Here is a 27,989-nt window from a genome sequence, read left to right on the forward strand (position 1 = left end):
GTTTCGGGTCTTCTTTTCTCTATGCTGGTCACCTCTACTTGCATAAAGCATTAAAAAATGTATTCCACATTTACTGTTTGGTTCTTAGAGTGCAGTTTCTTTAAGATAGGGATAGGCAACCTTGGCACTCCGGCTGTTGTGGAACTACAAGTCCCATGAGGCTTTGCAAGACTCTAACAGCCACAAGCATAACTCACTGAGGCGGAGACATGATGGGATTTGTAGTTTCGCTGCAGTAGGATAGCTGAGGTTGCCTTCCCCTGCTCTAAGGCCTTGCTCATGTTCCTGCACTCTAAAATTCTACCAGTGGACTTGCTGCTCTACAAAAGGATTCCATTATAGACTGCCCTTCACTGCCATGCATTATATAAAAAAAAAAAAAAAAAAACGTAAGTAGGAGACTTTTTAAAAGCAAATCATCATGATGCAAGTTATAGAGCAAGGTCAAACATTTGGTTAAGCTGCTATTTTACAAAACTGATTTAGCAACAGCACAAAGTGTTTCAGTAGTGTTAAACCCAACTTGGGTTTTGAGTTCTCCCCTTAAACCTGTTGGATCAGATAACTCAGATACATGGTAGGACTAGGGCCATCTTTGTTTAGTTTGGTGATGCAGATCCTTTTTGAAAAGGACTCCAATATAAAACTTAATCGCTAGCTTTGACGAACATCTTGCTGATGAAATCTTTATGACATAGAAGCAGTCAATATCCTTCCACAAAAAGGGAAATATCTGTTTAAGATGGACTGTCTCTTTAATATTGCGTACCCACCAGCATTTTGAAGAGAAAAATGGGTACACCTTGCCCAGTGCTTCCCCTGCCCTATTATTGGGCATATGTATTTCATAAATAGCAACTACTACTACTAAATTAAAGAACTTGATTACACTGTACAGCTGAACTTTCCACCCCAGTTGGGTGACTGACAGTCAGTTCACACTCAGGCCAAATACTTCAAAACCTCAGATTGGCCCCCTACCACAAATTGCAGTCTTGGTTCAAGCCCTTCTTTAGACCTCCGATTTGCTGCCCCTGTTCAGACCTCAGATCTTTGTCATGTGACCTTTTCATTGCATGACTAAAGGCAGGAAGTGAAGATATATTTCCTCATTCTTTTATGTGGGTACCAAGCTGGCCGGATCTGTGATACTTCAATCAGATGCTGAAGTAGGCTTTTCAGCAATCAGTGCAAGTACATGGAGTTGAAGCCAGTACAGACTGATACATGCCTCTGGAACTGGTAGGCATGTTTAAGAACTGATGCTGTATCAGGTAAATCAGTACTATTTAGAAGTTTTAATATGGAGATATTTGTCCAAAGGCAATTAAGTCATATTTTAAAGATGTTCTTCCCATTGATTTTTGCGCAGATATAGCTTTCCATGGCATGATTTCACCTACATTCTCCAACAAGAAAAGGTGCCCACATCTGAATATATTAAATGTATAATTACTACATAACCCCTCTAAATTACTTTAACATCTGATGATTAAAACCCTGAATCATTTCATAACAGTACACTGCTTTTGGCCTCCTAAGTCCAGTACAGCAAATTTCACAAACTGAAAACTAATGCACCACCCCCAAAAAAGGTTCATTGAAAGTTATTTGTGTCTGTAAATTGCAAGGGAAATTTAATTGGGCTTGGCGAATAAGGTGAAGCTCTGCTGACTTAAATCATCCAATCATGTTCAATTTTTATTTTTTGGGGGGGAGGGATTTTTTTTTTCCATTTTCTTTGCACATAAATGGGTATTCTGTGCAATTAGAATTTCTAACACATTCAACAAAAAAAGAATTTGCAAAGTGGATGTACTCTACACTCTTCTCTTTAGTAAATCAACTGTCTGTGATTCCACTCAAAACGTCTCCTAGTTGAACTTTAGGGGTTTATTTACTAAAGCTGGAGAGTGCAAAATTAGGCTTACTTCTGCATAGAAACCAATCCGCTTCTAATCTCAGCTTGTTCAGTTAAGCTTTGTCAATAAAATCTGGAAGCTGATTGGTTTCTATACAGAAGTAAATAAACCAGCTCCAGCTTTAGTAAATAAACCCCTTACTTTTCAGTAAGGTAATTGAAAGTGAAAGTATAAAAAGTTTCTGTCAGTACTTGTGTTTCCATCTAAATGTCACAAACAGGTTTTTCTCGAGAATGTCTGTCTGTCTCTCATTCCTTTTTCTGGGAACAGCACACGTTCATAATACTAAGTTTGTCCTGCCAGTTCAATTATCCTTTTAAATTTTTGGTAGTTTTATAGTATCTACTTTTTCACATGAAATGTTTTGTGAACCCCTTTCTGGATTGCTGCTAAGAAGTGATATTGACTTCATCTAAAAATATAGTCTTATTTAACAAACACATGTGCCATCATTTCCATATTTTCTTAATTTAACCAGCTGCAGACTTTGGGCGTGCTGCACATGCTCAAAAAAACGTCATCATTGTACATAGGGCATGTGTAGCATGTCCAGTCTCTCTGCCCTACTTTTGGGACTCTTCCACCTCCCAGTATACAATAATTGTCTGCTTTATTTAATCAAAGCCTGCATTGTTATATACTCAGAGAAGGTGTCGGCAGCTGTAGCTCTTAAAAAAATCAGTCTGCATCAGTTTTTATAAACACTGCTCTAGGCAAGCCTTTTTCAATGAGGGTGCCCAGGCAAAATGTCTAAAAATTTCACAAAAATTGTATACAAGCCAGCAGATGGATCAAGCCTTTCTTTTAGTTACACAAAGCCACAGGTTTTCATTGTGCACCAGGTTGGATAAAAATCAATGATTTTTTTTAAAAAATCAAAAAAATCAGATTTTTTTTACTTAAATCGGATTTTTTTTATTTAAATCAGATTTTTTTTATTTAAATCGGATTTTTTTAAATAAAATGCTTTTTTGAGGAAAATATATTACCATCCAAAGGTTATTCCATCATGAAATAAAGATTAGTTTTTTAATTATGTAGAATAAGCCTGTATATGTTTAATTGTTTTGGTAAATAAATTCCATGAATCCATTCACAATGTCATGCTCTTCCAGAGGTTTTTGTAAGATTATTGGGCAGTTTCTCTGCCTACAAGATATTATCACAGATGCTTGGTTTACTTTTGCAGTTCTCAAAACTGAATTTGACTCAGCGGAGATCACATGCCTCTTCTTCACAGCAAAAATGTTATAACATGAACAGAGTTAAGAAAAAGACCTTAATCCTAACTTCTACAATCCTATGAATACAGAATAAACCCCTTCGGTGCTAAGTTTCAAGAAGTTCAGTGAATAGAATAGAAACAATATTTTTCTGATTGTTTGGAGTGGAATAGATCTGTACAAGAAGAAAGTGAAACTAAGTGTGAGGAGGAAGGGGCTGACAGTCTAAGTTTCTTAAAATATATATATTTTGTTTAGCCAAATTAGTTAACAAACATGGATGTTTGTTTAAGCAAATAACATATGCTGGAATGTTATTGTTTCAGATGAATAAATCTATTTAAATTGTTGTTATTAAGGTAAAGATTATTTTTCTCCTTCCTAAGTACAACAGAAAAGTTGTCCAAATATGAATGATTAACCTATTAAACTGGGGAAAAAAAAACTAATATGAAAAGTTGTTATTCTAAAAATCTTCATCTACTTGCATGTTAAAGTTATACCAGAAAGAATTAGCCTTTATGTAGAAAACTAGGATTTAAATCAAGCCTTACTGACTAGTGATTTAAATCGTGATTTAAATCAGTTTGATTTAAATCAAATCCACCCTGTTGTGCACCATTATAACCTTTTCAGCTTCAGGCATCCTAACAGCCAATGATATCAGTTGATAAGGAGGTGGCCTGTTTTCCCTCTCTCCATCAGCACCAGGATCACATTAGCTGAATGAGCAAGAGAGGGAGAAATTGAGGTAGAAGAGGAACCCTGGAATACTAGTCAGTTGCAGTGTGCAAAGGTGCACTTGCTTGGTAAGAATAAATTGACTTTAACGTTGGGTGTCCTACGTGTGTGTGTTGCTGCATTGTGTAAAACTATTAGTTTCGTTTTTTACATTTTTGAATGGGATGCCCCAACATTGTCCCTAATTGTAAAGTGTGCATTGGCTGAAAAAAGGCTGAGAAACACTGCTCCAGACCGATTTACAGAGATACAGCATAACATATTGTTACTTGTATCTATTACTTGTATCTATTCACTCATCTGCAGATCAAAGGGATAAACTTAGATCTGCAAATTATGTCAGTTAATGACTTCTGACTGCCCTATAGCAGAACTACTGCGGCAGGGCTGTGCAAAATCATGTGTGTATATATACGTGATTTTGTATTCCTGGGTAATGGGTGCACGTGCACCTTACCTGTGCCACCATTGGCGGCTACTGGTGTCTATCACCGGGTCCCGGCCGGAGATTCCCTGTCGGCACCTGATGATCGCCGAGTAACACTGACGGGGGAGAGGTGTGTATGTAAACAATACAGATTTCTCCCCTGTCAGCTCCAGCACGCTGCTTTGTATTGCTTTGCTATACAGAGCAATACAAAGCAGCATGCTTACACAGCACACACTAGAACACACACAGCACACAGTTAACCCTTTGATCACCCCAGATGCTAACCCCTTCCTGCCCAGTGCCATTAGTACAGTGTCAGCGCTTTTTATTAGCACTGATTATTATTATTATACAGTATTTATAAAGCGCCAATAGTTCGCTCAGCGCTGTACATTACAAACGGAGACAGTATATTCGACAGTACAATAACAATACAATGTGATACACGAGGGGTTCGAGGGCCCCACTCTTTCGAGCTTACAATCTAGGAGTATCACTGTATTAGTGTCACTGGGGATGCCAGGGGCCGTTAATTAGTTCCCCCCAGTGTCAGAATGCTGGCCGCAGTCCCGCTATAAGTTGCTGATCGCCACCATTACTAGTATAAAAAAAATAAAAATTCCAGTATATATATATCGCCATTTGTAGACGTTATAACTTTCACATAAACCAATTAATTTACACATATTGGGATTTTTTTTTTAGCAAAGACATGTAGCACAGTACATTTTGGCCTAAATTTATGATGAATTTTTTTTGTTTGTTTTACTGGACATGCTCAATAGCAAAAAGTCAAAAAAATTGTTTTTTTTTTCCTCAAAATTGCTGGTCTTTTTTGTTTATAGTGCAAAAAATAAAAACCGCAGAGGTGATCAAATACCACTGAAAGAAAGCTCCATTTGTGGGGGGAAAAAAGGACACAAATTTCATATGGGTGCAGCGTTGCATGATTGCGCAATTGTCAGTTAAAGTAGCGCAGCGCTATATCGCAAAAAATGGCCTGGCCAGGAAGGGGGGTAAATCATTTGGAGGGCAAGTGGTTAAAGCAACCTGACAAGTTAAAAAAAAAAAAAACATTAAGAAAATGTTATTTATTTATTTGTTAAATAAAATGTTCCTCTGTGTATCCCCTTATTAACACTTAGATTTTTCTAATCAGCCCTAATGAACTCATTTTGTCTCTTCTCTTAAAACTATTATCTTCTTGCAGATTTCTTTCTAATTTATTACCTATTAACTAAACTTTTTTTTGTTTTGTTTGTTAATATTTTTACACATTTAACACTTTTTGCATAAAAAGAAAAATGCTAAATTAAAATACAAATTACAAAATAAAATGCACAGATTTTATGTGCAGTAACACTATTTATTTTCAAACACTGCTCAAAAAATGAGTGTGTTTTGTTTAGTTACATTGTGTTTTATAGTGTGTGGATTGCAAGAAAAAAAAAGCATTGTTGGAAGACAATATCATGAAAAGAAAGCATTGTCCTTATCCTTTGAAAAATAATGACAAAGTTATTGCCGAATAAACAGGTCCATAGCAGGAATGTAAAAATTGATGTGGTCCATAGGGTGTGAAGTGTGAGAGGCAAAGCGGTTAAACAACCATAAAGCAACATAAGCCCATCCCTCTACAGGTTCGTATGTCAATAACAGTGTATATTATCCATAATTTTTCACAATCGCGGATGGGCAATGTGGCTTGATCAAGAGATATTTCTCTTTAGTTGAAGAGCATAAACCTGAAAAGGATGACAAAAAATGATTTTTAAAGATTTGGGTCTTGTTACTGATCGTAGGTGAAGAATGCATTTCTAAAACAAGTGACAACTCCAGAGTAACAACTAAAGATGTGCTGTAAGCTCTTACACTTCATAACATTCGTATTAAATGAGTCTACTATAAGAAAAACGCTAAGCTGTGTTCATGAACGGTTATCACAGAGAAAACCTTTGTTCTTCAAAAAATGTGCTGTGTGGTACAAATTTCTAAAGACTGCTTGAATATATGACAAGAAGAGAAGGATACGACCATGAATAAACCACCTGAATGGTCATGGCCAATGCTGAGTCTTCCCCATAAATAGTCAAATACATTGCCATTGTATAGTAATGTATGGGAACAGACCATTACACAGCTTTAAAAGGCTAACCAACAGCCCTTAAGTGGTTTTACTGTATCATTTATGACTTCTTGTCTTCTCTGTTTGTAGGTATGCCAGCCTGTACTTCTGCTGTGCCATAGAGGATCATGACAATGAGTTGCTGACACTGGAGACTGTCCATCGACTTGTAGAGCTGCTTGATAAATACTTTGGCAATGTAAGTAATGCTTAACCACCTCCCGTCCGGCCGTTGTATATAAACGGCCGAATGGTGGCAGTGCGGGGTCGGGTGGCCGTTTATAAATGGTCTCCCCGCCCCCTGCTTGTGTGCACTCTCTGGGAGTGCGCAGCACCACGATCCGGAGCCCGCTGTGTCCTCCGGACACAGTGAAACACTGATCGTCAGACGGGACCTCTGTACGAGTTCCCGATCATGTTATCACTGATTGGCCAAACAGTGATCACATGCAGAGTAGTAAGCAAGATGTCACTTGTGACATCATTGCTTCCTACGTGTGAAATCTGTGAATGATCACAGAGGTCACATGGTACAAGGTTATTCACAACAGCCTTGTACCATGTGACAAGCTGTGACCAATCACAGCTCACTCAGTAGATCTCAATGGCTGCAAGAATGCAGCTAGAGAGAAGGAGAAATGATTGCTTTTACATCCTTTATGGGTGTAAAAGCAATCCAATATAAAAAAAATAAAAAATCTTCATCACCCCCCACAAGTAGTACAGTGTCACCATACAGTGTCACCATGGTGACACTGTACTGCTAGGGTGACAGTATGTAAAAAAAAAAAATATATATATATAAAAAAATTAAAAAGTAAAAAAAAAGTTTAAAAATTATAATTTTTGGTTATAAACTAATTTGGGATTTTTTTTTTACTAAAAATATAACGGAATAAATTTTGGCCAAGATTTATGATGAAATACTATTTATTTTCAAAATTTTATAAGAAAAACACTTTTTTTCAAAATTTTTTGACTTTTTAATGTACATAGCAAAAAAATAAAACTCCCAGTGGTGAATAAATACCACCAAAATAAAGCTTTATCTGTCTCAAAAAATGTGTGATAGCACTGAAAGCTGAAAATTTGGCCTGGACAGGAAGGGGGTAAAAGTGTCCTGACTGGAAGTGGTTAAAATGTTACTAAACCCAGGACCCTGCATTCACTATATCTGGTCAGAACATGGAAATGCAATTATTGTAGTAAATATAAACTGCTAAATACCTTTTCTAATCAGCAGTTAGAGCAGTCGTGTGACTTCCATCAGTGTCCAGCCAAGCACTGGTTAAAGCTTGTAGGAGGAGTTTTCATTCTGCTCTCGAAGGATGCAAAACTCCTGACCTCTTTCTGGACAGTGATAATTGGCCCTGTGCTAATCAGATGCACTCTTCCAAGAAAAACAAACCTCTCCTAGCAATACACACAAAACTGAGCATGTGCAGAGTGTCTACACGCCATATGTCTTATCAGGAGATAGGAGGGGGACACTGGAAGAAGAGGAGGATCAGAGAAGTCAGGATCAAACAGCTTTTTTACATAATGCAGAGGAATAACCCCTTAGGTTCCACAGTGAGTATAACAAACATGCTTTACTGCCTATACAGACTGATTTTACTGTTCGGGGATTAGTAACACTAACACATACCCAAATTATCTTATTTTATTGCAGGTATTTATTTAGAGCTGTCAATTTACGAAGGGCATTCACATCCACATTCACAAGTCCCTGCCCTCAAGGAGCTTACAATCTAAGGTCCCTTATTCACATTCATACATACCCATACTAGGGCCAATTTAGACAGAAGCCAATTAACCTACCAGCATGTATTTGGAGTGTGGGAAGAAGCTGGAGTACCCGGAGGAAACTCACAAAGGCACAGGGAGAACATGCAAACTCCAGGCAGATAGTGCTGTGGTTGGTACTTGAATCAGCAACCCTACTGCTGCTAGGCAGAAGTGCTAACCACTTAGCCACTATGCTGCCATACACATATGTGGATGAATCATATTTTTGGACCATAAAACTCACTTTTAAGTTAAAACTTTCCTGTGAAAAATATGTAGCTGCCATTATTGACCTGTTCAGAAAATATTTGCTGACTTTAAACAGGCATGCAGATCAGGAAAGTGTTATTTGTGTTCTGGCTCCAGCCCACACACTCAAAGTATGGAAGCCATAGGACCAGAATCAAAGCCTAGCATCTGGTAATTGTGAAGTCATCAATGGCAGTTTTCATGTTTGTGTCATGATAGGTTTCCTTTATGGCAAACTGAGTTTTTTAAGGTTAAAATGACACTAAAGCTTCGATTTGTCCAAATAACAAACATGTCCATACTTACCTGCTCTGTGCATTCATTTTGCCCAGAGCAGCCCCTATCCTCTTCTTTTTGGGTCCTCCCGGCGCTCCTGGCTCCTCCCTCTTAAGCAGTGCCCCCAGGGAAAGCCATTCGCCCTTGGGGCACTGCTGCACGTTCGTCCCCGAGCCGCTGCCCTATGCATCCATAAGACACATAGAGCCTTGGCTCGGCCCCCCTGCGCTCTCCTCATTGGCTGTGATTGACAGCAGCAGGAGCCAATGGGTTTCCGCTGCTGTCTCCGCTAATGGGTTTCCGCTGCTGTCTCAGCCAATGAGGAGGAAGAAGCCCCAGACAGCAGAGGCTGCCAAGAACGTCGCTGGATTGGACTGGGCATATGTAAGGATTGGGGGGGGGCTGATGGGGCACTGCTGCACACAGAAGGTTTTTACCTTCATGCATAGAATACATACAGGTATAAAACCTTGAGCCTTTACAACCACTTTAACTATGGAAGCACATTATATTTACAGTTTGATAGGACCCTCTCTCCTCCCTCCTTGTCTCCATGCTATTGTATTTGAAACAATTACCATACCCCAAAAAGCCTTAGTGAAGATTTGCAGAAGGACATGCATGGATTAAACAAAATTTTTTTTTATGTGAAGCTGCTGAGATATTTGAATACATCCTTTTTTTTTTTACACATATTTTTTTATCTTGGAAGCCTGGAAGACTGATAATGTAGAAACTAATTTAATATTCAAACCCTTTTTCTAATTTGAGTGTTAGTTCGCTGTCAGAATAGACTGAAAGCACTGCAACTGATTGCCTGCATGTGCTGAGCGAATGAAAATTTTCCATCATTTCCATTCCTTAGATCTACTCTGTCAAGCTGGTACGGCCATAGATTAATCAAAATTCGTCTGGTCCCTGCTGAACTGGCTGAATTTTGATCCATTTATGGCCAGTTTTAATCTATAAAAAGGTGAACTTTTTTGGCCAGTCGGAAGATTGACACTACTTGAGCTCTAGAAAGGTTTTACCCCCTTCATGGCCAGGCCATTTTTTTGTTATTCGGCACTGTGCTACTTTTAACTGGCAATTGCGTGGCAACACTATACCCAAATGCAATTTTGAAAAAAATTATATTATCTACTTTCTGTTATAAAACCTATCCAATAAAAAAAAATAAAATTTCTTCATAAATTTAGGCCAAAATGTATTCTGCTGCATGTATATATATTTGGAAATTGATAAAATCCTGACAGCCTCTTATTTCTTGAGGCCCTAAAATGCTTGGACAGTCTGAGGTGTTCAGTAAGAAGCATGACAAGTTTTTTTTCAAGTTGCAATTTTTTTTGTCACAATTTTTTGGAAAATGAGGGAATTCCACTTTTTTTTTTTTCTTTAAACATACTGTCACCAGTGCAGTACAGCGTCATCATGTGACTGGTGCTGAGGTGATCAGGTATACTGACTGGTGAAAAAAAAAATAATAATTTTTTAGTAAATTTTTTTAAACCCTATTTTTTTTCTAACTTTACACCCTGTCAACAGAGTAGCTACTGGACTACTCTGGGGGAGTGACTAGGGATTTTCCTTTCTTTCTTTTTACACTGAAGATCACTATATTAGCAATAGCTTTTGCTATTAGAAATGGGTTAACAGCTTGCTTTTGATTTTGATCTGTGATTGGCTAGGCTAATCACATGGTACAGGTAGGCATGTACCATGTGATTGCTGTGGGCCAGTCACAGATAACAATAGTAAACAAGCTGTTCATGAATGGAAAACCATTCATGACAGATTGATTATTGCTATCATGTGATTGCTATGACCAATCATAGTGATCCTGTGATACCTGGTTACCAATTACTGGTAACGGTAAATATACTGGTTAAAGAGGTGAAATGGCGCTTTCAGATACAGAGTTTAGGACAGTGGCGGCAGGATTTGGAAATAATATAGGAAGAGGAATGGGCTCAGGCTTTGAAGTCCCTCTCGCAGGTTTCTTTATCTCCATCACAATGCCTGACTCAACTGTTTATAATTCATAGAGTGCATTACACCCCACAAAAGCTTTACTCCTGGGGAAAATTAGATTGTCTGTTGTATTCTAGATGTCACTTAGATACTGGCACATTTATTCATATGCTATGGCGTTGTCCTAAGCTTCACCAGTACTAGTCCTCTATATTTATTACCCTTAATTCGATCTGTTCCATGCAGGTTCAACTTGGTCCCAAAGTTGCGTTATTGGGTATCATTTCTGAGGATATCCTTCCTGTGGAGATGCACTTGTTATGGATTAGATCTCTGTATAAAGCCCATAAACTAATCCTTCAAAAATGGATTTCCCATTTGCCACCAACTTATAGTCAGTGACGTAAAATTATAAATGCTATATTGAGAAGGGAGGAGTTGGCTTGCAAGCATAGGAACTGCCCTAAAAAAGTTAAGAAAATATGGTCGCTGTGGCTGGAGTCTAGTGATTTAACATTTTCATCTCTGTCCATGGGAATGGATGGGGTTTAGAATCCTGCTGTGGTGGGTGCAGTGTTACTACTGTTGAGGGATCCTTAGGATATGATGTGCTAGGATACGGGTTTTACTGGTGATTCTGACCATACTGGTTCTGAGTATCTTATACTTGTGTACTGCGATTTTGCACGATATCTGTATATGACAAAAAGTTTCTTTTGTTTTGTGGTTTATATGGCCTATAACCTCAGTTATTGTATTTTTTTTTTTTTTGTTTGGAATGTTCATATGACGTTCTGCTTTGCGTTTGTCGGTGCTGACATACTGTTAATCCATGTCATAGTTATGTTTCTTGTTTGTTGCTATGTGGAATGGGCAGATTCACTTTGACTTTCCAAAAAAGTTGAAATTTGCATACAGTATTAGTCTATATAAATTTACATATAAGTCTATATCACCTCATCTATTAATTGTTTTATAATAGGGTTCTCCGGAAGGTAGCTTCCACTTTTGCATTATTTCATCATATGCTTAAAGAGAAGCATGGAAAAACCTTTTCTGGCCATACTTCACTGGGCCACAGGAGCTCACTCTTGCTCTCCTGTGACCCAGCATCAGCTGACAGCAAGCTACTGGCCGTTGTCAGCTGATATGGCAGAGCTTCTTCAGGTTCTGAAAGGATCCTGACCATATTGTTAGGACCCACCCAGCTGCCTGATTGACAGCTGGCTCTGCCTCTCAGTGCAAGGCTGACAGCTTGAGCTAGCTGTGCCCACACCCTCTAGCCATCCTGGCACTCCAGTGAGTGCTGGAGGAGCAGAGCAAAGAGCAGTCACTGTTCTCTGCTCCAAACTGACAAAAAACTGAGCAATCAGCAGTCATGTGATGTGGGACTGCTGCAGCATCACTCCAATGCTGCAGCATAGAGGCGAAAAATATATATATATTTTTTTTAATACTCCCCTTTAGTTTTACAGTGCCTATTTAAATTCATATACACTGCTGAGCTACAATATCATTTATAAATTGTAAATGTAAATACAATACCCATTTTATATCTTCTAGGTCTGTGAGCTGGACATAATATTTCTTCATATACACTGCTGAGCTACAATATCATTTATAAATTGTAAATGTAAATACAATACCCATTTTATATCTTCTAGGTCTGTGAGCTGGACATAATATTTAATTTTGAGAAAGCATATTTTATTTTGGATGAGTTTCTGATGGGTGGAGAAATTCAGGAGACCTCCAAAGAGCTGGTGGTGAGAGCAATTGAGGATTCTGACATGTTACAAGAGGTAACAGTTGTTTTTTTTTTTTTTTTGTTTAATTATGATCCATTAAACCCCATTAACCTTCTGGTTGGTAGTTGCTGTTTCTTGCTTTCAAAACCCACAATTCATATATCTTTTTTTGTTTATAGGAGGAAACTCTCTGCAAATTGTTCATTTTCCATGCTTGTCATTCTGGAGTTTTTGGAGTGATTTAATAAAATGCTGTCAGTTAAGATAAGATGCTATTATCAGTTTACTCCTGTTTCAGATTTGCTGGATTTCAGGGTTTGTGTTCTTGTGTGGCCAGAAGGAATCTCTTGGTACAGATCATGCCTAAAGACCAGGAAAACCATATATGGCCCAATAACAAAGTCCCAAGGGTGGCTGAAGGTCTAAGAGCTTAGGTTATAAGGTGTTATAGCTAGCTATTATATATTGGCACCAATGCAAGTGTAAGGACCAATACATCCAAACCTAGCGGGCTGAAAGTCCATGACCTAGTCCTGAGTGACCTAGCCTTAGGCAGCCATAGAATGGAAATGAGACAATGAATCCAACCCTAAGTCCTATGGTTATGGAAAAAGTTTCAAGTGACCGGGACAGAATTGGACCTGAAATGGTCCCTTGGTAGTTCATAGAACAGGTTTTCCTGTTTTAGTTCTAGATACTAGTTAGTATAGTTATATATACTAAGCATTGCCCAAAACCTAAACCCTAAGCTGGAGAACCAATGAAGTTTGCACTCTGTCTAGTTTATTGCTCAGAGTTGTCTGAATATTAAGTATCCCTACGTACAGGAAAAACATTCTCTGGCATTTTGTTGTGAGCTAGAGCAAAATTTACTCTCCCAACCCAAGAAGACAGTAATATCTTTATAAGTGGGGAAAAAAAGTCCTTGTCAGCTTTGCCTTTAGTCTCAAGAGTCTAGGTTGTAGTTACGTAGAGGTATCAAGCCTTTTGCCAGTTAGGATTCCTGAGTATTAATAAACCAAGCCTTGGTTGGCAAGAGGCATCAATGGGCTCCAAGACTAAGGAGCTAATTCCCAAAGGGAATACTCCATTTTAAAGAATATGTTCACCTTTTGTAACATGTCACAAAAGGACCGCCCCGTCCCCCCACAATTCCCACTGTGACAGGCCACATCACTCAGTATTCTATCAGTGGGAAAATTACAATTCTGACAGCTTTTGCAGCTGTCAGCTTGTAGTTCTCAATGAATTACCAGGGCACTGTTGCGTGTTGTGGTATTTCATTGATCCCTCCTGCCAGCGTGTATCTGCTTGCCTGTACAAGCACACAGATACACTGGTGCAATGCTTTCTAGGCTCCCAAAACAATAAATAGTAAATGCACATTTTTATTTATTTATTTATTTTTTTGCAGTTAAAAAAAAATGTGCATTTACTGTTTTTTGCTTCGGGAGTCTGGAAAGCATTGCACCAGCGACCAGTAGATCGCTGATGCCATGCAAGACTCCTGCAGACCTGTCAGTGTATCTGTGTGCTCGTACCTCATACAAGAAAGCAGATACACACTGACAGGAAGAATCAGTTTACTACCACTGCACTGTCAAGCACAAAGGCTGTTGGAACGTGTAGTTTTCCCATTCACAGAATACTATGGAATGAGTGACGCGGTCGGGCTGGCAGAGCTCTGCATGGCCACTTTTTAAACAATTGTGACCGCTAGCAGAGGGACAAGGGCATGTTACATGTTACACCCTGAATATGGGTGTAACATGTTACAAAAGGTGAACTTATCCTTTAAAACAATTGGAAAATAATAACAGCTAGCACTGCTGTGAAATGGCAATTCAATAACATGAAAAAGTTCTGATGATCTTCATTGTTTTGCATAGTAGGACAGCAGTGTAAAATAAATTTCACAAATGCAGAGTTTTTGTAATATGTTGTAATTTTATTTTTGCAGACAATGGAAGAATACATGAACAAACCAACTTTTTAAGCTGGGAAATGGATTCTCTATCTTCTGTAACAAGAGCAGAGATTATGCTGAGGATTTGTTTGGACAACCAAGAATGCAGTCAGCCTCAGTGCTCTTGAAGAAGACATGGTACCGCTGGGCGGGCCACCTGCCAACTTGCAACAGGGGAATGTGGAATCATGTGGGACATGATTACCAGGACTACCTTAGGGAACCCTTTGCAGCAGCACGGACCTAAGCACACCCTATACACAGGGAATAAATGTATGCAAAGGAAATCTTGCTTTTTAAAATGACGACAAATAAAATATTTTTATATGTATATTTTGAGCACTTGTAATATCAAGGATAGCCACAATTAACAAAATACATATCACAGCGAACAGTAGTATAAAGAAAATCTTGACTCGTTTTAACAACTGCCATTATTTTCTATTCTATATAAATAATTTTCTTTAATGGTGTGGATTTGGTGAAATGTTTTCCAAAATGGAAGTTTTTTTTAATATACAAAAATATATAATACAGTATTTATTTACAGTGCCTTTGAAAAAGTATTCATACCCCTTGAGATTTTCCACATTTTGTCATGTTACTACCAAAAACGTAAATATATTTTATGTGATAGACCAACATAAAGTGGCACATAATTGTGAAGTGGAAGGAAAATGAAAAATGGTTTTCAAATTTTTTTACAAATAAATATCTGAAAAGTGTAGTGTGCATTTGTATTCAGTCAATACTTTGTAGAACCAGCTTTTGCTGCAATTACAGCTGCAAGTCTTTTTGGGTATGTTTCTATTAGCTTTGCACATCTAGAGAGTGAAATTTTTGCCCATTCTTCTTTTCAAAATGGCTCAAGCTCTGTCAGATTGGATGGAGAGCGTCTTTGAACAGCAATTTTCAAGTCTTGCCCCAGATTCTCAATTGGATTTAGGTCTGGACGTTGACTGGGCTATTCTAACACATAAACATGCTTTGATCTAAACCATTCCATTGTAGCTCTGGCTGTAGGTTTAGAGTCGTTGTCCTGCTAGAAGGTGAACCTCCACCTCAGTCCCAAGTCTTTTGCAGATTTTATTCTAAGATTGCCCGGCATTTGGCTCATCCATCTTCCCATCAACTCTGACGAGCTTCCCTGTCCCTGCTCAAGAAAGTCTTCCCCACAACATGATGCTGCCACCACCATGTTTCACAGTGGGGATGGTGTGTTCAGGATGATGTGCAGTGTTAGTTTTCCACCACACATAGCAATTTGTCTTTAGGCGAAAAAGTTAAATTTTGGTCTCATCTGACCAGAGCACCTTCTTCCACATATTTGCTATGTGCCCCACATGGCTTCTCACAAGCCGCAAACGGGACTTCTTATGGCTTTCTTTCAACAATAACTTTCTTCTTGCCACTCTTCCATAAAGGCCAGATTTGTGGAGTGCATAACTGTTAGTTGTCCTGTGGACAGATTTTCCCACCTCCAAACTTTCTAAACAAAGGGCCAGTTTACTAGCTCTCAGACTTTAGGGGGCCACACTATGGCCATTGGGAGTAGAAATTGTCCTGCGTCAACAATGCATCTTTGGCATTATGGGAGGAATAGCACCCTATTCTTGGTGTAAGTTGGATAATTAGTGCCCCATTGTTGGGGGAATTGATGATGGAACAGTGCTTCGTAATATGTTCAAAGCTTGGGATATTTGTTTATAACCTAATCCTGCTTTAAACTTCTCCACAACCTTATCCCTGGCCTTTCTGGTGTGTTCCTTGGCCTTCATGATGCTGTTTGTTCACTAATGTTCTCTTAACAAACCTCTGAGGGCTTCAAAGAGCAGCTGTATTTATAATGAGATTAGATTACACACAGGTGGACTCTATTTACTAAGTAAGTGACTTTTAAAGGCAATTGGTTCCACTAGATTTTAGTTAGGGGTATCACAGTAAAGGGGGCTGAATACAAATGCAGACCACACTTTTCAGTTATTTTGTAAAACATTTTGAAAACCATTTATCATTTTCCTTCCATTTAACAATTATGTGCCACTTTGTGTTGGTCTATCACATAAAATCCCAATAAAATACATTTACGTTTTTGGTTGTAACATGACAAAATGTGGAAAATTTCAAGGGGTATGAATACTTTTTCAAGGCATTGTATACACCTCTTTCTTACACAGGTTGGCCAGCATAGGTGTTAGGATGGGGGATGGAGCATTTTCAGGATTAATAAAGTATATCACAGAATTCTTCTTTAAAGTAACTTTTGAAAATTACATTTTTATAAGTTTGATATTCCATAATTTTGTTCTTATACAGTCTTGTCTTTGTTCAAGTCTAAACCTTTTTTTAAGACTTGGATAGGGTAGGAAAGACGGAACTTCTGTCAGTTTTTTTTTCAGTGACTATATAAAGGAGATTTTCCTCCCTTTGTGTCACTGTTACACCAGAATGATAATTAATGGTGTCACTGGGAAAGGATGATATGGACGATATTAAAGAAAAAAAGGCGTAAGTTCTAATTCTTACCAACTCTACAAAGAAGGTTTTCATTGCAGCCCCCTGGGGAGATGAGTAAGTGCTGACCTCACCATAGCAAGCTTGCTTGGAGCACACAAGACATATAAAAAACAAAAAAACATATCCTGATTCAGCCTCCCAGGCAATACCTTTACTGTAGCTAAAATATCACTTTTGGAGGGACTGACTCTTTAAAGTGCACCAACAATTGTCTTTTTCTCTTTTTGATAGAGTGTGTGAAGGGTTAAAAGTTATGTCAAGTATTGACCTGGATGAGATTTGTTGTCATTTACAGTCCTATGGAGCACACAAGTGAAGACCTAATTGACCTAACCCAAGATCTAACACTTTCGAAACAAAATAGGCTGGAGTTCCAGTTTAACACGCCCTTTCAAAACATTGGTTCTGGTGTTTGGAAGATTTTTCAAGGAGTAGTGTAATAAAACATAAAAAGAAAAGTTCATAAACTGTGTCCAAATGAGTCCATGTGATGCACATGCTGGGTTTCACTTGACTGTTCAAATCACACGTGCGCCAAACCAAAAGGTGCTCACACTGCAAAGTGTCCAATCCACACACCACGCTTGTTGAGCAATATTGACAAAAATAAAAAAAGTGAAATGCGCTCAAATGCACAGGATGTACCATACACTGGAACTTCCACCAGATACGCCAAAATGTTCCAATGTCCCTTTAGATTTCTCTAGTAGTTAGATCATGTACAGCAAGACCATTGCAGAAGAAAACGAGAGACAGTCAAGGCTGCTGCAGACTGTAAGGGTTTTTTTTTTCTTGTTTCTCCCAAGTGTGAACAGAGGAACAGCAGTAAAGTATCTGGCGCAGGTTGGACAGGTAGGTGTTTTCGCTTAGTAATGGGGACAAAAATGTACTATATGTATTAGTGGATTTTACATGGTCAGTGAATTCACCACTTCATATTCCCTTGGGATACAGAAATTGGAAAATATTTTTTGTAATGGAGTACTTACATTATTACAACAGCAAGAAATAATATATCTTACCCTTACTATTTTTAACAGAAAATTGTAATTTATGAAGTGTACTGGTAGTATAAATTGGGAAAAAAGGGGAGAACAGACAGCGAGAAACATTGGGAGAAAGTATTAGAAACCAGCATCAGTCTGTAATTGCTGAAAAGTTGAACATTTCAGAATGTACACCGTTTCTGAAGACTTTGAAGAAATCAGTAGTTCTACAAATATATATACATTACATTGTAAGATTGGAATTTGAAGAGAGGATACAAATGTTTGATATTATTAATACTCACTTTTCAATTTCTCTTTAATATAAAGTAGAAGTCATGATATACTGTACTATCTACAGCGAAAAGCTGGTGATTGTGTGGGAAGGAATTTTTTTTTTTTTCATCAACTTTGATAATAAAGTTTGTATTGAAGAACACAATTTATTAATACATTTAAAAAAAGGTAAAAACGCTTCATACTAGATTGTCATTGCTGGTAAAAGTGTTGTAGAACACCATTAACATGAAGTTTGCAAAGAAAACTGTTGGAATATATATTGCCCGCTCAACATTATAAATTGAAGCTAATAAATATAGTACATTTTAATGGAAATTAAAAAAATTCAAATTAAAGTTGTGTTTTTGTTTAGGCTAACAGAATATCAAACTCCTGAAATTTCAGATCTCTTTCTGATGTCTTCAAAGGACAGCAAAGTTCGTTCAAACGTGGGAACTCCTATAATGCACTTAGCGCATGGAAGCGAGAAATGTGTAAGAAGCACACCAATGTAGCTAAAATACACAGGGTTTCTTGTGCTAATGTAAAAGTCCACTCTTCAAAAAAAAATTATTTTTTTTAAGCCGTATCTTTGCTATGTACAGTATTTACAAACGCACAGCAGGCATTTTATTAGGTACATTCTTGTGGAAATTATGGCAATACATAAAGCATGCACAAATGGTTCAACAAATAAAATGTGGAAGATGAGTGATGTTGGCTTTAGATGAGGTACATGCAGTATGTTAGGAACTTCTGACCTCCTGGGTTTTCATACTCTACAATCTCGAGTGAATTGTGCGAAAAACATCCAGTAAGAAAGGTCAAAAGAGAATGGTCAAGCTTGGTCAAGCAGCCAGGAAGCCCAAAGCTAATAACCATTCTGAACATCACCTCTGAACACACTTGTCAAACCCTGAAGGATGAAGATGGGTTGCTTTAGTTGAAGACTACAATGGTTTCCTATCAGATAAGATCAGAACAAAAAGGATATGGCATCATCAAAACTATGGGGTTGGAGGCTACAAACATTTTGCAAGTTCTGACAAAGCTTGATTTCTGCTGAGGACAATTCCAAGAGAAAGATACAAGTTTACATAGCCATTAACAATTCATGTGAGTTTGAGTGCGCTGTCTTCACCAAAAAAAAATTGAATTTTTGTTAAGGAGTTATACAATCTGGCATTTATGCAATCACAGTTGATTACTGATGTTCTTTTTGTTATTGTGCAGCTTAACAGAAAACCTTGAACCTGTCTTACAGTGTAAAGATCATTTTTGTTGCTTGGCTTTGAAGCTGTCATGTTTAATTATTCCTCTAGTCATTAACAATTCATATTTCAATGGGTTTTAGGTTCCATGTCCCGGAAGTGGAAACACTTGAGGAAGGTATTAGCACCTGGAGGGGTACACTTCAAAAAGATAGATGCAGGAACTTATTTTTTGTATGATGTGAGTATATCACAGGTTTACCTTAAAACAGAAGGGAAGCTTTTAGTTAAGATGGAAGATATGGGCGAGGGGAGCTACTCCTACAGAAACCATAAAAGATGTTCATGAAAACACAAAGAATAGAGGAGATTTTGGTGCCTAGAAACCTGTTGCTTAGCAATCTCATCAAGGTCTTAACTCATCAGTGTGTAGCAAGAGGGAATGGACTTTAAGCTGACTAAGATCATACTGAGTGACTGGTAGAAATGTTATCTATCTATCTATCTATCTATCTATATCCTATCAGTCTATCTATTCATATAGTCCCTCTTAAAGAAATGTAGGGGATACAGTATACGGATTCTTTAGAGAACATAAAACAGTATTCAGGCTTCAATATAAAACAGTGTTGTTGTGGGATGAACACAAGAGCATTCAGAAGGTACTGTACATTCACATCTCCATTCCACAACAAACTTGCAAATTTAAAAAATTAGGTGGCTATACATGGAGCAAATTTCGGCCAGTTCCTGATGAACTGGCTGAAATTCAAGCTGTGGTTGGCCTTGTTGGCACCCTCCCACCTGACATCCTTTGCTTTGAAAATCTAAGGAGCCAGATGGAAAATTGCCTGCTGCTATGTGGCTGCAGCCAAGCAAAAGCAGTTACTGTTCAGGTATTCAGACAGCCATGGGTGACAGCTTTCAGAATGCAATAATTAGCAGTGGAAATTCCTTGATCCATGCTGTTTAGTGTGAATGGAGGAGTCAATAGACTTCGGGGTAAACAACAGCAGTCTTTTCTCATTTTAGGATAGAACCGTGCATGCTACTCTGGGAAAACTATACATCTGGGATCATTGACTTATAACACAAATACACAATATATATTGGTTCTTAACTGCATATACAGTTGTGTCCAAAATTATTCAACCCCCACTGAAATTGAGTGTTTTGGCCAGTTTGACATTGCTTTTGATCATTCAGTCATCTTGCTTACATTTACATTAAAGAGGCACTTGTAGGTCAGACAAATATAACATAACAGTTATAATGAAATAACCACAAATGTCTTTTCTGTGCTCACAGCATTATCAGTTTTATTCAACCCCCAAGTGACATTCAATCTTAGTACTTAGTACAGCATCCTTTTACAGTTATAACAGCTTTTAAACGTGAAGCATAGCTTGACACAAGTGTCTTGCAGCGATCTACGGGTATCTTCGCCCATTCTTCATGGGCAAAGGCCTCCAGTTCAGTCACATTCTTAGGCTTGCGCACTGCAACTGCTTTCTTTAAGTCCCACCAGAGGTTCTCAATCGGATTTAAGTCTGGTGACTGCGATGGCCACTCCAAAATGTTCCAGCCTTTCCTCTGCAACCATGCTCTAGTGGACTTGGAGGTATGCTTGGGATCATTGTCCTGTTGAAAGGTCCAACGTCTCCCAAGCCTCAGGTGTGTGACGGACTGCATCACGTTTCCATCCAATATCTCCTGGTACTGAAGAGAATTCATGGTACCTTGCACACGCTGAAGCTTCCCTGTACCTGCAGAAGCAAAACAGCCCCAAAGCATGATTGACCCTCCACCATGCTTCACAGTAGGCAAGGTGTTCTTTTCATCATAGGCCTTGTTCTTCCTCCTCCAAACATAGCGTTGATCCATGGGCCCAAACAGTTCTAATTTTGTTTCATCAGTCCACAGAACACTATCCCACAACTTTTGTGGTTTGTCCACATGGCTTTTGGCATACTGCAGTCGACTCTTCTTATTCTTTGGAGACAGCAAGGGGGTACGCCTGGGAGTTCTGGCACGGAGGCCTTCATTACGCAGTGTGCGTCTTATTGTCTGGGCTGAAACTTCTGTACCCACATCTGACAAATCTTTTCTCAGTTCCTCAGCAGTCACACGGGGACTTCTCTCCACTCTACGCTTCAGGTAGCGCACAGCAGTCGAAGTCAGCATCTTCTTTCTGCCACGACCAGGTAGCGTTTCAACAGTGCCCTTTGCCTTGAATTTGCGAATGATGCTTCCTAAGGTGTCTCTTGGTATGTTTAACATCTTTGCAATCTTCTTATAGCCATTGCCCTTCCTGTGAAGAGAAATCACCTCTTCTCTTGTCTTCCTGGACCATTCTCTTGCCTTCACCATGTTTGTAACCACACCAGTAAATGTCTAGAAGGAGCTGAGTATCACAGTCATTTTAAAGCTGCCTAATTGGTGCTTATTATGCTTGATTGCTGCTCGGTGACATCCACAGGTGTTTTCAATACCTGATGGAAAGCACCTGTATGAACCTCTGTTCTTCAGAGTGGTAGTCTTTAAGGGGTTGAATAATTGTGGCAATGAAGAAACCACATAAGAACCATTTACTACTGTATTACATAAACAATTGATGTCATTTTAGTTGCATTTGGGTAGTTACAACGTCCTTGTAGGATTTGATTCTGAATACAATTCCAAATGTACACTATAGTCCCTAAACCCCTTTACAGCATTGGGGGTTGAATAATTTTGGACACAACTGTAGATAGTCCAGGCTTGTGGGATGTCATATGTAGTGTATGGAAACCATGGCTTCTAAGGCCTTGTGAACCAAGAAGAAATTATAACCAGAAATTAAAAAAAATTAAAACTTGTGTTTTTGTTGAAATATATTAGGCTAACAAAATATCAAACACCCACAAAAATGTATAGGTTCTAGTCTATGACATGCAATGTCCTTCATTTGTTTCCCACCTTGGGGGTGTATGTGTTCTTGCTCCTTCCCTACACTTCAGATCTCTCTCTGGGGTCTTCAAAGAACAGCAAATGTAATTCAAACATTGGAACTCCTATAATGCACTTTGCGCAGGGAAACGAGAAATGTGTGAGAATAACACCAATGTATCTAAAATACACAGGGTTTATTGTGCTACTGTCGAAGTCCACTCTTCAAAAAATGCTATTGTAATATGATTTTTTTTAAAGCAGTGTCTTTGCTATGTACAGTATTTACTGTACATACACACATTATAAATTATAACCACATAAAAATTATAACCAGAAAGGTATAGATGAGGTAGAGTAAAATTAACTAAAAGCTGCCAACTGAACCAGAACAAGCTCAAGAGAGCCTTCTGCATGTCTTATTTCCATAATGGCTTTGTAATATTACTCTTTATCTGTGCTGTGAACCGTTGGTTATTCATGCACAGATGGCCCAGGTGTAAAAAAAAGGATTTGCATGACTTCGCTCATTATCCATTTCTTTTTAGAATTTTTGAAGAAATTGAGACATGCATATGCCTTCTTATTTAAAAAAAGTGCAACAGCACTTCACACTGGTTTAGTGACCTTATGGCTCCTTTAATCCACTATGTCATAACTTGTCTAGTTATACAGTTATTTCATCTTTAAAATGGTTACAAAACATGTGTCACTAGTGATACCAATAAATATTTATACACAATGGGTGACATCACTGCTGTCTAACTATCAATTGTACAGTATTGATAAGAAATGAATTTGCCAATATTAGCCAAATACATCATTAATTAGGATATCTTACATAGGTATACTGTATGTTACATGTGTATAGAAGTAATTCAAAGAAACCTGGAGCTTATATGGCACAACGGAGGCAACCGCTGCTGACGCCTTCTAATTGCCTGGCTATCATGGTCATCCTCAGGCTTCAACTACAATTTTCTGAGTTGCTAATTCTCCAACAAGAGATGTTAATGTCTTTAATAAAAGCTGGAAAATGGAACTTTCTTACTTTGGTCAACAAGGTTTTTTAAAAATATTTTAATTTAATAAATACTAAATCTATCTTGAGAGCAGATCTGCAATGAATTTAGTTCGCATATCCTATTGAATATATAAAATTGTTCACAGATGTTCCATGTGTCTTCTTGATTATCTCCTATATATTAGAAACAACAGTGCATAGAATTGTAATTGATTGAACCACAGATGTGTATAAATCACAGATGATGGATGCAATTATGACAGTGCCCATGCTTGTCAATAGAATGGCCTTGAAATAAGGAGAGAGAAGCACTTTGTGCAGGTTTGGTGTTGCCATGGTACTTACGGGGCACATGTCTGCCTTTGAAAGAGTAGAACATTTAGCAGAACAATAATCAAATGTAACAAAGCCACAGTTCTGCATATACAAGTTTACTTTTGCATTGTAAGTACTACTATAGTAATGAAGAATTATTGCTTCATATTGACTAGCTGAATATTTAACTGTAAACCAGATTTGCACTATATATCCAGTAATACGAGGTAAAGGGCATATTAATTAGAAAGGAAAGGGAAATGCATTACTTTTACATACAAAAAAATATTTTTTTTGTTATTGTGAAGAAATAAATGAAGTCAATTCATGCTTAAGTACAATGTAACCAAAATGAGTAAGATATGAGGTGACAAGGAATAACAATAACAGAATACAAGTATGTCATGGTTTGCAGGGTGACAAATCCTTTCAGCCCATGGTAAGTGCAAGCAGTACAGAAATGTGCACGTTGAAAAAACGTTTGTTTTGTTTCATTTCTTTACAAATTCATTTGTAAAGTCAATAATTTTGAATCATATTCGTTATGCTAGAATGATTTGTTTTCAGAATTTGTTTTGTATATTCGGATTAGTTTCGTACACTGGTTGTTCCAAATCATTTAGTATTTTTGGAAGCTATTTCAGAAGTGTTTTTGAAAGATTCAAATTCATTCTTTATATCCTTATGTTATTTCAGAGACTTGCTTGCAACTTGCATACAACTTTGATGTTATGGGACTTTGGCCTTGGCCAATCATAACAATGCAGAGTGTGACACATTATTCAACTTACAAAACCCTCTGAAGTTGCAAATGGATGAATACGAATGTTGTTTTCGTTATAATATATTTTGGATTCGTTGAAATGTGTTACTATTGTGATTCGGAGATACGAATACATTCGAATCTTTGAATAACGAAAATTTTGTATGAATTTCGATTCATAACGAAATGAATCGCACATGTCTTACAGAAATACAAAGCTATAGAAGTAACATAAGTAAAGTCAGCGAAATGCCCTTTCCACGTGCCCCTTACTTTATGAAGCTAGTTATAAATTGATTGGAGTGGTTGTTATTTTTGTTCTATTAACATTAATGTTATTATTATTAACATTATTACCCCACTAATTATCTAAAAATAGTAAAACCCCCCTAATTTCTTTCCAAAGGACATTTTAACCAGGTAATTTTACAGGCCAACAACCTGCAAATGTCCTATATTTTATAGGACGGATTTGATGAAATTGATTTTTTTCATATCCACTCCTCTCTGGATTTATACTTAATACTGATAAATTTACATTGTAATATGTCCATGTTTAGTAAGAGTTAAACAGCTAGGGAAAATGAAAGAAGAATGGATGCCTTGGTGAACTATATCATTACATTGTTGGAAAAAAAAAATGTATTAGGTAGTATTATACTTGCAGTAGGAGACATTTAAAGCATTTTAATTTCATCAACAAATAATCCTTAAATTACCAACAGGTAAACAAAGAAAGGTAAAGACTTATGCAAGTTTGGTATGAACAAATCAATAATTCTACTTATGCTCCTTATGCTGTCTTGATTTATTTTCTAGCCCTAGAGAAATTAAAGCTGCAATCTGACATGGATGGACAACAACGCCACTTTTCATTTCTCCAGCCTTTGGTAGATGTTGTAGAATTATCTTTCCAAATCTCAGTGTAGTCAGATCAAAGACTGATTAATGATTAGTTGCTGTAGGTTACTGCACATTCTTGTTTTTTGGCAATTTAAAGCCCCTTTATGTCACAGATTAACGGATTGTTCAGTAGAAAAAATGCCATTTTTTTAATGCTGCAATATTAGTTTATCACAGCGCTGAGCATACCCTTTGGCGCTATATAAATACTGTATAATAATGATCAAATGTATATACCTGGTAAACAAATACTACAGTAGTATCTGCTCAGGTGAAGGGAAACTAATGATCCTGGGTCCCTTTCTTCAGACTCTGGATCCGGAGGACACCAACCTGCTGAAACTTGAAAGGTAAGCATTAGTAAAATTGGCTCCATTTAACTATTTTTCTTTACTATATTTGTGCAGTTTTTTTTTTTACTACTGTTAGAAACAGTTTACCAGGGAAGGGGCAATCATCTACTTGTCTAAATTTGAACCAATAATGAATATGGACACCTCCACAAAGATCCCTTTACACATAAAACTGTACCAGTGCTTATGAACCATAGAATGTTGCTGGAACCTGAAAGGTAAGCTTTAGTACAACTGTCTCCCATGATAGGCAGATAGGTAGTCATAAACCTCTGCTTACCAACACCCTGTCCTAAGCCCCCCTCCTAAAGCACCCCCAATTTGAAGGGCATTCAGCCAGCATGCCTTGTGTGGGTCATATGTGGAAAGAAGGGCATGCTGCTTCTTTTTTCTTATTTAGTGACAGGTGCTTTGATTGGCATTCACAGTGCTTTAACCAGTTCCAGCCTGGCCAATAGCAAAATGACAGCCGAGCAGGACTATCTTCGTTTTGGGTGGGCGTCATATGGTGTCCTCCCTGAACGTGCCATGCTGTGGAAAGATCTGTCATCGGCTGTGTCCCACGGACACAGCCGATGACAGATCTGTGTACTGTTCCATTGCCAGTACCATGTGACCGCTGTGACCACTCACAGCAGGTCACATGACAATTGTAAACAATGGATGGCTTCCTGTTATCCCATCCATTGTATACAAATGTGTCCCTAGCTGTGATTGGTCATAGTAATCACATGGTACTGACTGGGCCAATCACAGCCCATCTGTATCAAGTGATTAGCTGTGGCTAATCACAGCTAAACACAACAAATCAATTTAATTCAGTTAAATGCTTGCTTATGGCAATGAAGGACTTTGCTATATGCAATCATAATGTGATTAAAAAAAAATTATTGATCACTTCCCCAGAGCAGTAAAATGTTATATATATATATATCGCACTCTCTTCGTGCATTAACGTAGTACACCAAGAATTTATTATAAAGCATAAAAATGCATACCCAAACCAAAGGGGGGATAAAAACAGACAAGAAGGCCCTGATTCACTATTGGGCGTGGGCGCATATTTATGGGCTTAAGCCCAATTTTCATGGGCGTCCGTCATTTTTTACCCTGCAACCTAATTCACTATTGAGCAGAGCCCATAAGCAGATGCCCAATCTAATTCACAAAAAGACACACGCCCGAAATCAGACTCACAAAACAGACTTGCTAAGAAGCAAGTCTAAAACCATGAAAAATCACTGCAGAGACATGTTCACTTAGAAATTTGCTTTGCCAAATATCAGGACTTCACTTTAAACAATATCTGCTATTTCCAAAAAAATTAAAAATGTGTTAAAAATCGTTTTTTTCAAGGAAATCGACACAGTAAAAATCTAGAAGCCCGTGCAGTGTCTTTGGCAGATACAACTGAGCATGTGCAGAACACATTTTAGACTTCTGCCATGGGCGTTTGCTTTTTAGCCACTGACTAATAGTGAATCTGATTGTGGATTCCTCTGAGAGCCGGCACTCGCTCGCGACTATTGTGTTTAATAAACAGCACTCGGCATATCTTCATGTAATCTAACTAGATTTCCTTAGTTCTAGTGATTCTATTTTTGTTTCTTATCCTTTATAATTATTTCTGTAATGATTTTACTTATTTCAAAGGTCTAGATAATATTTATTTTGACAGCTGAATGTAAAAATAAAGGTCCACAATAAAAAAAAAAAAAAAAAAAACAGCGTGGGTCCCCCCTCTCATCCATACCAAGCCCTTCAGGTCTGGTATGGATATTAAGGGGGAACTCCACGCTGAAATTTAAAAAAAAAAACAGCGTGGGTCCCCCTCAATATCCATACCAGACCCTTATCCGAGCATGCAGCCCGGCAGGTCAGGAAAGGGGGGGGACGAGCGAGCGCCCCCCCCCTCCTGAACCATACCAGGCCACATGCCCTCAACATGGGGGGGTGCTTTGAGGCAGGGGGGCTCCCCCCCCAAAGCACCTTGTCCCCATGTTGATGAGGACAAGGGCCTCTTCCCCACAACCCTGGCCGGTGGTTGTGGGGGTCTGCGGGCGGGGGGCTTATCAGAATCTGGAAGCCCCCTTTAACAAGGGGGCCCCCAGATCCCGGCCCCCCCCCTACGTGAACGAGTCTGCGGTAGATGCTCCCGCAGACTCCTTCACAAAAAAAAAAAGTGTGGTGTAAAAAAAACACAGTACAGGGTCTTTGACAAGTCCTTTATTAAAACAATGTCCCCCGAAGTAGATCCAACGTCAATCACGG

The 27,989-nt window shown here is 38.2% G+C and overlaps 1 protein-coding gene across 1 annotated transcript in view; it reads left to right on the plus strand.

Moving 5' to 3' along the window:
* Positions 1-14,907, plus strand: part of AP1S3 (adaptor related protein complex 1 subunit sigma 3) — a 57,520-nt gene extending 42,613 nt beyond the window's left edge. Inside the window, exons 3-5 of the mRNA XM_089694298.1 lie at positions 6,532-6,640; positions 12,390-12,527; positions 14,434-14,907. Of these exons, the coding sequence (XP_089550424.1) occupies positions 6,532-6,640; positions 12,390-12,527; positions 14,434-14,469 (283 nt within the window). The 3' untranslated portion in view covers positions 14,470-14,907. The remainder of the gene's footprint in view (positions 1-6,531; positions 6,641-12,389; positions 12,528-14,433) is intronic.
* Positions 14,908-27,989: the final 13,082 nt, after the last annotated feature.

This window comes from Staurois parvus, unplaced genomic scaffold (assembly GCF_062004578.1).
Source record: "Staurois parvus isolate SC_StPar_1 unplaced genomic scaffold, SC_StPar_1.0 ptg000658l, whole genome shotgun sequence".
Taxonomy (NCBI): domain Eukaryota; kingdom Metazoa; phylum Chordata; class Amphibia; order Anura; family Ranidae; genus Staurois; species Staurois parvus.